This window comes from Cynocephalus volans, chromosome 1, assembly GCF_027409185.1.
Source record: "Cynocephalus volans isolate mCynVol1 chromosome 1, mCynVol1.pri, whole genome shotgun sequence".
Classification (NCBI taxonomy): domain Eukaryota; kingdom Metazoa; phylum Chordata; class Mammalia; order Dermoptera; family Cynocephalidae; genus Cynocephalus; species Cynocephalus volans.
In genome coordinates, this window is record NC_084460.1 from 32,265,241 (window position 1) to 32,275,440 (window position 10,200).

The following is a 10,200-nucleotide window of genomic DNA, read 5'->3' on the forward strand; positions in this document are numbered from 1 at the left end:
CCCCGGAAGCCCACGCTTCTCACCACCTCCTCTGCTAGCTCGCTGGCTGGATCAACGTCTCTCTGAACAGCTTCTGCTCTCCCTGCTTCCACCCCTTGGCCCCTTCGGTGTATTCCCAACACAGCACCCAGAAGGAGCCAGTTAAAACATAAGCTAGATGTTGTCACCCCTCTGCTCAGAACTCTCCAGTGTCTCGGACTACAAGGAGCCACTGGAGAGGTCCCCACTGTGTGGCTCCCCATGTTTCCCCAGCACCCAGCCCTGCGCCCGACAGGACAAGTAACCGGGGGTCGGAAAGTTCTCCCGGGAAGTCGCGTGTCGGCCCCCGGCGTGAGGACGGCTGGTCCTCCGGGACTAGGAAAGCCGGGCCATGCTTGGCCTGGTGGGAGCCACGGGACGGGCGCGGGCAGCAGTCAGGGGAAGGCGGGCGCGGGCCTGAGAGCTGGAGGCCCCGGGGGCCCACAGAGACCCCCTCCCTCTGCCTCTTCGCCCCCAGCCCCTCCCCTCCGACGACAGGGAGGCCCCCATTGTCAGAGCCCGGAGTCGGGAACCAGCCATGAAGGGGGATCGCCCAGGAGCGCGCCGCCTCCCAGCCGGTGGGTGGAGGCCAAATAAGGCCGGGCAGCCCCGCGGCCCGCCCTGCCCCGCCCCGCGGCCCGGCCGCACATTCTTCTGCCTTGTAAGGCCCGGCCGCCCGGCGCCGCCCCCGCCACCCCAGCCCAGACCCCACGGCCCGGCCCGTGGCTCCACGGACCCAGCGAGCGCCTTCTCCGCACCAGGTGGGAGCCCGTCCGGGGCCGGGGCCGGGGCGTCTAGAGTGGGAGGGCTGCCGCCATGGGGGCTGGGGCAGGCCCCAGGGGCCGGGATGTCGGAGGTCTGCAGGGCGACGGGCAGTGGCGTGGCCTGGGGCTGGCAGCAGCGAGACTGTTCCGGGCTCTGGGACCAGGGGCCGTTTGGGGAGAGAAAGGGACTGTCCAGGCTCTGCCCGCTTTGCTAAGGAGGCTGGAGAGGCCAAGCCCAGAGCTCCGGGCTGCCTCAGAGGGGATGCGCTTGCCATGTGTGTCACAGAGGAGGGAACTGAGTACTGTCAGACTCCATGCCCCTCCAGAGCATCCATCCCCTGCCCCACCCCCACACCCTTGGTCAGGAGAGCAGGATGGAGACCAGGGGAGCCCCCCCACACACACCCCAGGTGCTGTGCGCCATGGACCCAGGCTTCCCCTCTCTGGTCCATCTGCCTATCTGCACCTGTGGGTGGTGAAGTGCTGCTATGGCCCTGCGGACTCACTCCTAGAGGGCCGACAAGGACGCAGGGTGGGGAGAGTTGGTCCCTGCTCCTTCCCAGCCCTCCACATGCTCTGGCTGCTCTCAGGGAAGTTGTGTAGCTCAGCCTCAGGTGAGGTAAGCTCACGGGCATGTGGCATTAACCAGCCATACAGGCTATGGTGCAGTGGGGGGAGCCCAGGTCTTTGCTGTCATGGTGGGACTTCAGACACCAGTTAGGGGGAGGTGGCATCTAGTCAACAACAGGCCAAGTACCAGCTATGTCTGATCCCAGGTGTCTAGGACACCCAGGATGGAAAGGTGATGGCTCCATGGGTATAGGCCCAGCTCATCCCTGACCCCAGCCCCTCAACCAAGCCTAGAAACTGCTTCTGGTCACACAGAGCCCTTAGCCCCTCGCTGCCATGGGCCCAGTGAGCCTCTGAGGATAGGTATTTCCATTGCTCACGCCTGGAGGGCAGCAAGGGCCAAGCTGGCCACCACCAACCCAAACCTAGCCAGGGTCCTGGCTTCCAGGTGGCCTCTACCCCTCTCATGGGCACACCACTTCCCTTCTTGGGCCTGTTTTTCTAACTGCACAGTGGCGGGCATTCACCCCAACCCTGCTTCCCAAGACTGCTAGGATGGACATGGCGGCCTCATGCAAACCCTCAAGTTCAGTGCTCTCAGCCATGTCATGGCTCCACAACAGAAGAGGGTGAGGCTAGGCTGGCCATGAAGGCAGAGGGGCCCACCCAGTCTCAGAAAGCAGTGGTGAGCCTGCTCATGCTTGCCCTAGAGCTTTGCAGACAGGAGGGTGGCAGTGACAGTGATGACCATCACAGCCTCTGCTGGGCACAGTGGACTTCCCATCTGTGGGTGACCTGTGGGTGTCACGAACCAAAGTTTCTAGAGAACACTGGGCTCAGGGAAGGATTGGGCCCCACCAAACCGCGAGAGGAGGGGTCAGCTTCTAGGGACAATGGCGCTCCCTGCCCTCAGCACCTTCCTACTCCCACCCTAAACCATGTGAGAAACACCGAGGGCCATGTGTGTCAGTCCTGGGATGCAGGCAGCCATTGTCTCATGGCTACAGGTGGCGTGGCCCTGGGGATGAGCTGGGGCTGGCCAGGATCCCAGCTCAGGGTTTAGGATCTCAAAGGCCAAGGACCAAGAATGACTTGAACAGGGTCATAGGATGAAGGCTTGGAAACAACTCAAGGAGTACTCCCAATCACACAATTTGGGGTGAAAAACAGGCAGCACAGGCAGAGAAGGCTTCTCTGAGCCCTGGACCAAGGGGCTCAGGGCAGAGAAAAGAGGGTACAGCAATCCTGGGACCTCAGCCAGACCCCCCACTGCCCCAGCTGAGGGGAAGAAGGTACTAGGTCTTCAGGCGCATAGTCCCCACAAGCAATGACAGGGTTCAGGGAGAGTCCCTTGCCTGGCCTCAGTTTCCCCATGTGTACAGTTGCCCTGGCACGAGCATCTGTTAGCCTCACCATAGACTGCAGTTGGTACAAATCTGGGATTCACGCTGGCCTTGAACACAAGGGAGAGAGAGATCTTTAAATGTTAATTGTCAAAGCAAGGGTGGGGGAACAGTTCCCCAAGAGGGTATTTTAAAAACTGGGCTGGAGAAGGAAGAGCACCGCAGGAGGAGGGACCAAGTCTCGGAGTGGCCAGGGAACAGCTTGGCAGGATGGCAGATCGCAGGGGGGTGCTATGGTCAATCGGAGACAGAGGGCCAGGAGGGTTCACACAGGGCCTTGAATGCCAGGCTGCAGGGCCAGACTTGCTCTGGGGCACAGCAGGAACCTCCAAGGGCTTCCAAGTGTCAGGTGCAGGTCTGGGTCTATGGAATGGGAGAGAATGGCTGAAGACTAAGAGGCCAGATCTAAACAGGGTGACAAGGAGCTGGGTTTCCCAGCCTGAGTGAGCCTCATGCCCCCATAAGCACTGGGGAGTGAGAACGAGAAGCAGGGCCCAGGATTGGTCTATCACCCACGTCAAGGCTGGTCAAGCTCCCTGAAGTGGGTGGGTGGTGGGTAGCCAGCCACAGACTCCCAGAACCTTGAGAGAGCAGAGTGGGCAGGGCCGAGGGCTGGTGGTGGAGGGCAGAGGACAAAGAATGTCAGGAACGTGGGGCTGCTGATCCAGCTCCTTCCTGCAGGGCCCAGGAGCCTGGATGGCAGTCCTCACTGCCTCCCACATGTCAACATACCTTGTCACTTGGAGAGACAGAGAGATGGACAGTGTAAATGCTATTAAGGATTAAAGGAGATAAAGCATGTTAATGGTTGGCACCAAACCCAATCCTAAGTGTTTTACCCAAACAGGCACAGCAAAAATAGCTTATTCTGTGCCTGGTGCCATTCCAGGGGCTTTTCAAGCACTAAGACAGTTAATCCCTACTGCTGGGCACTCCTAATGTTCCCTGGGCTTGAAAGGTACAGGAGGGTGTTCAAGAGCACAAAGAGAGGGCTGGCCCGTGGCTCACTCGGGAGAGTGTGGTGCTGATAACAACAAGGCCACGGGTTCGGATCCCATATAGGGATGGCCGGTTCGCTCACTGGCTGAGCGTGGTGCTGACAACACCAAGTCAAGGATTAAGATCCCCTTACCGGTCATCTTTTAAAAAAAAAAAAAAAAGAGCACAGAGAGCCCACACTTACCTGCTTTTGTAAAGAACTCAGTAACCAGAGCCCCCAGACTGAGGGAGTCCTTGAATGCCAGGCCCAGGAACTGAAAGCCAGTCTGGGGAAGGCAGGAAGATTCCCTGGCCCAGAATCACATGCCCCCACCCCTTCCTGCAGGGCAGCCCAATCCACCTGAAGCCAAGATGTCCAGCAAGCGGGCCAAGGCCAAGACCACCAAGAAGCGGCCACAGCGAGCCACATCCAATGTCTTCGCCATGTTTGACCAGTCCCAGATCCAGGAGTTTAAGGAGGCCTTCAACATGATCGACCAGAACCGTGACGGCTTCATTGACAAAGAGGACCTGCATGACATGCTGGCCTCGATGGGTGAGTAGGGACAGGGTAGGATGGGCGGGATCTAAGTGGGGCCCAGGCAGGGGCTGCTCATGACTTACGGAGCATTTTCTGTGGAGTGAGCCATGGGGTTCCCACCATAGAAAGTAGCTGCCAATACTTCATCCATTTAACAGATAGGGAAACTGAGGCACCAAGCAGTTCAGGTATTTGCCTGGGATCCAGCACAGCATTTGAACCTAGACAGGCTGATTCCAGAATGGGACTGTCTTGGGCACATTTGTACATTGGGCTGCGCTGTAATATTTCATTTAAAGAAAGGAATCAGCAGCTAAATGAAAGTCGGAGCTGCACAGACTTTCAATTATACAAATGGGGAAATAGAGACCTAAAGCGGACGCCAGAGCACCTCTCCTTCAGAGGTCACCCATCCCAGGCTCTCAGAACTTCACTGACTCCAGTGACTTCCCCAGATTCAGGATCTTACAGCTGAAAGGGATCAGAAATCAAGTCCAATTTGCCATTGCTCAGATGGGAAAACTGAGGCCCAGAGGCACAGCCTCCACACTCCAGCTTGTGGCCCTGCCCCCATATCCCTCCCCATGTGCTGGCCACAGACAATCTCCCTCAACTCCGGTTCTCACCCCAGGTGAGAGCATCCAGACCAGACACTGGCTGGGGCAGGAAGAGTCTGGCATCAGAGGAGGCAGCCATGTGACAGTCAAGCCACGCACTCTGGGGCCAGACAGCCCTGACTCGGTCCCTGGCACTGCCCCATGCCTGTTTCCCTCCCTGTGTAATGGTGACTGTGGCCCTTGTGTGCACCCACAGGTGTCTGGGGAGGACCAGGCAACCGAGTGGGAGGGTTGACATAGGACACTGTCCCCACCCTAGACACCAGACCCCTCCCAGCTTTGGGCTGGCTCACTTGAGAGTTCCCTTTCCCAGGAGGTCACCCAGCAGGAAGTGAACTCCAGGGATGTCATCTGGGGCCCTTCCAGCTTCATGGAAGGGCAAGACTGAGGCCCACTGAAGAGAGGGGCTGGCCCTAAATGCCCCACTGGGGTCATGATGTCACCATTCCTCTCAGGCCTCAGCTTCCCTGGCCATCCTGTAGGGACACAGTAGGGTACATGAGGCTCAGAGATGTGAAGACTCCTCTCCATTTACAAGGCATCACCCTGCACCCAGGACCCTAAACCCCTGATACTCGATGACAGCCCTGGACATCTACTGAGAAAAATACACACTCATGTTTGTAGCTCATGTCAGCACATCTGCAGATCAGTCATAGCCTTCTGGTTAAGAACATCATCATCAGGTTACAAAAAAAGACAAGAGCAGCAAATAAAATAATAATAGTAATAATAAGCTCTTTAAGTTTTATCTTAAATCTCAAAGCAATCCTCTTGGATAGACATGATTATCATTTCCACTCTACAAATGAGGAGACTGAAGCTCAGAGAGGTAAAGTAATTTGCCCAAGGTCACACAGCTTCTAAGGGGTAGAGCTGGGCTATGAACCAGAAGTTGATTCCAGAGTCTACAGGCCTATGCCAATCATTGTTATGAGTGTTTTGCAACCATTGTCTTATTCATTGTCACAGTTCTCCTAAGAGATAAGGGAAACTGAGGCACAGAGCTGGGATTCAAATCTAGGCCTGTGTGACACCAAAGCTCACTGATTTAACCATTTTTGAAACTGTGCCTGGAATTTGGGGTGAAGCTGCCAGGGTTCAAATGCTGGCTCCACTCCTTATTCGCTGCGTGACCTTGGACAAGTCACCTCCCCTCTCTACTTTGGGTCCCACACCTGTGAAGTAGGGGTAAGAATGCTGACCTCACAGGGTGCCAAAGTTCAATACAATAAGGCACGTGGCGCACCATACACAGAGAGCAGTCAGCAGACGGTCACTCATTACACTTGAGAGAGCATTACCTGTTGCTGACAACCAGACCCAAGGAGGGCACTGGCCAAGGCAGCAGGGACTCCTGGCATCCACTGCTGTGTGCCCAGGAGCAGTCAGAAAACCTTCCCAGCACCAAGTTTTACAGTTTACAAAACGTACCATTTCCTGTCTGTGGGACCCTCACACAGGGCCGGGAAAGAAGGGGACGGGAGATGGGATTTGCCCAGGCTGGGGCCAGAGGGCTCGAGGACAGCAGACAGAATGCCCCTCCCACCACAGGGAAGAACCCCACGGACGAATACCTGGAGGGCATGATGAGCGAGGCCCCGGGGCCCATCAACTTCACCATGTTCCTCACCATGTTTGGGGAGAAGCTCAACGGCACAGACCCCGAGGACGTGATCCGCAACGCCTTCGCCTGCTTCGACGAGGAGGCCTCGGGTGAGGCCTATGATGGGCTGAGCACCCCGCGGGGTGCCGTGCATGCAAGTGGGGCCAGGCTGGGGGCTGGCAGTGGTGGGGCCCAGCCGCCCTGCGCCTTCAGGGCCCCATCCCCAAAGGCCAGAGCAGATGGCGCCCACCTGGTTTCTGTTGCCAGAACTATCGAGGCCAAGCCGCTTCCTTGTTTTGTCCCCAAATGCCAGCCCCACCTCCACCAAGACTTCCTACTTCTCAGTCTCACCTGTTAGCCCAACACGCACGCACTCTCCCTCTGCTTTAGACCTTCCCCAAAATCAAACCACTTCATGCCCTTCTTGCTGACAAGGTACAGAACCCAGCCCCCACCCCCAGATCTTCCAAGGGACTTTCTGTCCCACAGCTAGTTTTTCCCAGGGACACACAGAGCAATGATGGCAATAATAACATTTCTCGGGGACACAGGCACACCACAGGCCTCAGCCTGTCCTGAACATTTTCCTGACTATCTTCGAAGTCCCCCACCAGGCTGGCATATGTTCATCCCCATTTTCCAGATCAAGTAGGCACAGAGAGACTAAGTACCTTGCCCAAGGTCACACAGCAAGGGCAGTGGAACTCCGGAGCCCATTCTCCACTGGCTGCACTCACAACCACGACACCCTTACAGACACACCCCACAGACAGTCCCACTGCAGAACTCCTCCCTCTGGGCCCTGGCAAGCCCTCCCCACCCATGTCCTCATCCCTTGAACTGGCCAGAGTCTAGGATTGTGTCTTCCCAGCCCCTCCCCTGCCATGAGGACTGCAAGGGCTGGTGGTGGACTGAGGGGTGGGAGGTGCTGGATGGGTCCCAGCCCAGGTCCTTGCTCTCATGGACCCCACTCTTCTCCCAGGTTTTATCCACGAGGACCACCTACGGGAGCTGCTCACCACCATGGGTGACCGATTCACCGATGAGGAAGTGGACGAGATGTACCGCGAGGCACCCATTGATAAGAAAGGCAACTTCAATTACGTGGAGTTCACCCGCATCCTCAAACACGGCGCCAAGGACAAAGACGACTAGGCCACCCTAGCCCTCCTAACACCAAGCCCCTGCCCCAGTCACCCCCACACACTCCCCTGTACCAGCTCCATGCCCACGACCCTGCGGGACCCTCTCAGGGGGTCCTCCCTTTGAGGGGTGAGGGTCCCAGGTCCCAGTGGAGGAAATGGGCCAAGTGGTGCCAGGCAAGGGGCACAGAGCCAGCTTGAGGCAGATGTCCCCACCATGACCTCAGAGGCCTGAAAGGGAGGCTGTGGCCCCTCCAGGGAAGGACCATCTTCTAGGCAGATGGGCCAGAGGGTAGGACCTAGAGGCATTGAGGGAGGCCCCACAGGAGAGTCCAGGCCTCTGCTGTGGCCTGCTCGCTCCTGGGCTGCCCCCAGGAGGAAGGGATCCTGTGTCCTGGCATCAGACACCACGTCATGTGCAACCCCACACTAACACACGAGCTCACTAAGGTCCCCTCTCAGAGGGCAGACTGCCAGACCCCTCCCTTATGCCCTGTCCTCCCACCAGAGCACCCGCCCACACCACGGGAGTGTGCGCAAGACGACGCACGTAGAGGGGATATGTGTCCCAGGAGGCAGAATCTCCAATAGAAGGCTGAGCACGGATTCGGGTCTGTGTGTCTGTGCTTGCGGTGAAACAGGGGACCTCCTAGGCCCCAAACACCTTCCCTCCTCCTCCCACTCCCTATGGCTGCCTTGATCCTGGCCAGAGGATGGACAACACCAGCCAGCGGGGAAGTGGACAGAAGGGAGCGGGCCTCCTGGAAGGGAGAAGGCAGAGTGGGGAGCACCCATCCAGGAATCGCCACAGCCGATCCCAGTGGAGGGGTCTGGGCCTCTGATGGGGTAGAGATCAAGGTCATACAGCCGTCAGGAGTAGAGCCTAGATCTCAGGTCACAATGCTCTGGGAAAGCCAGGTGGTCCTGGAAGAACAGGGGGGCATTGGGAACAGTGATGAGGTGGCTGTCCCAGTGGCTCACGGGTGGAGGTGAGAACCAATGGGCTTAACAGCTCCATCTGCCCCCCTCCCCCATTCAGCACCTGGCTGCACCCTCAGCAGCAGGAGCAGCTGCTCCACAGGCCACAGCCTTTTATGTCTGTGGGTGGGCAGGGCCAGGACCCCAGCTACATTTTAATGACAGGGACACTGCCAACAATGCCTGGGACATAGGAGGGACAGAAATGTTGGCTGAACAACCAGAGAGCCAAGAGTGGCAGGGACTGCCTGAGGTCACGCAGTGGGGCTGGGGCAGAGGGAGGACCAGACTACAGCCTTTGGAGCCTGGACCTGCCATGGGGCTCAGGTTAGGACTGTACATATGCCCCCAAGCCCAGCAAAGATCAAGGAGCTGTTGCTGGACCCAGCTTGGTCCTGCTGCCTTCTGAGAAGGCACCCAGCACCCATCCTCCCACCAGCCACAGCACACAGTAAAGGTCCGAGGTCAGGGCCAAGGAGCGCTGGGTGTCAAGGGTCCCTGCACCAGACCAGGAGGACCTAAAAGGTCTCAGCCCCACCTGGGCACCAGGCCCCTCCCAACCAGGCCCTGGTCAGAGCCCAGATGAAACGCCTCATCTTGGCTCCAAATTGAGCCCTACAAGTCCCTGATCTCAAATCCAGATAAGCCAGCCCCAAACAAGTTCCAAACCAGGCCCAAATACTGTCCCAGACTCAGTTCCAACCACACCATCCACCCTGGCCCCAGACTGTGGGCCCCCAGCTCCACACAGGGCCCTGAGTGACCCTAGCCTGGCCACCCCCTCACTGCTGCCAGCCTCAAGGGAGGGGCTGTAGTGGGACTGGGGGCTCTGGGTGTCTCTCACAGCACTGGCCACACACATCCAACGCCAGGCTCACAAGACAAGACCTCTCGGCAGAGCCAAAGCAGCACCAGAGGCCTTCCTGGAAGGACGTGTCATCAGAAACAAACTGCCCTTAGATTCCAGACCCCAGTTTGTGATCCTTTCACAAGCCTACCAGCCTCCACGCTGGACAGAAGCCAGGACCAGTCCAGCCTCACTGGTTTAAGAGCTGGCCTGGGGCTGCCAGGTCCCCCAGAAAGAGAAAAGGAAAGTACTCTGGGAAGGGTAGGTCAGGAGCAGCAGGCCAGGGAGCATCTGCAGGAGGAGGTGAGGAGGGGAAGAGGGGCCAGGAGGCGGGAACAGCTTGAGCAAAGGGCTCAGAGCAGGAATGCCCCAGGGCAAGCTCAGGGGCTGGGGGAGCTGGTGGTTTTTCATTTCATGAACTAATTTATTAAGACCTTAGCAGTTTCTGGGCCGGCCCGTGGCTCACTTGGGAGAGTGTGGTGCTGATAACACCAAGGCCATGGATTTGGATCCTTACATAGGGGGAAAAAAAAAAGATCTTTTCAGACAAAAAAAAAAAAAAAAAGGAAAAGCAGCAGCTTATGTGTTCTACTTATCTCAGGCAACATTCAGAAGTGACTGTGAAGCACCCCCAGAACTTTCCAAGCCTGTCATGAAACCCGGAAGCCATGAAGGAAAAGACTGATGGATTTAAATGTATGAAGACTAGGGCCGGCCTGTGGCTCACTCGGTAGAG

The 10,200-nt window shown here is 57.6% G+C and overlaps 1 protein-coding gene across 1 annotated transcript; it reads left to right on the top strand.

The window, feature by feature from the left end:
- The first annotated feature begins 673 nt into the window (after positions 1-673).
- Positions 674-8,245, top strand: MYL9 (myosin light chain 9). Its single transcript, XM_063092675.1, has 4 exons — positions 674-779; positions 4,080-4,289; positions 6,446-6,607; positions 7,480-8,245. Exons 2-4 carry the CDS (start codon positions 4,106-4,108, stop codon positions 7,650-7,652), a joined length of 519 nt encoding a protein of 172 aa, XP_062948745.1. The 5' UTR covers positions 674-779; positions 4,080-4,105; the 3' UTR covers positions 7,653-8,245.
- Positions 8,246-10,200: the final 1,955 nt, after the last annotated feature.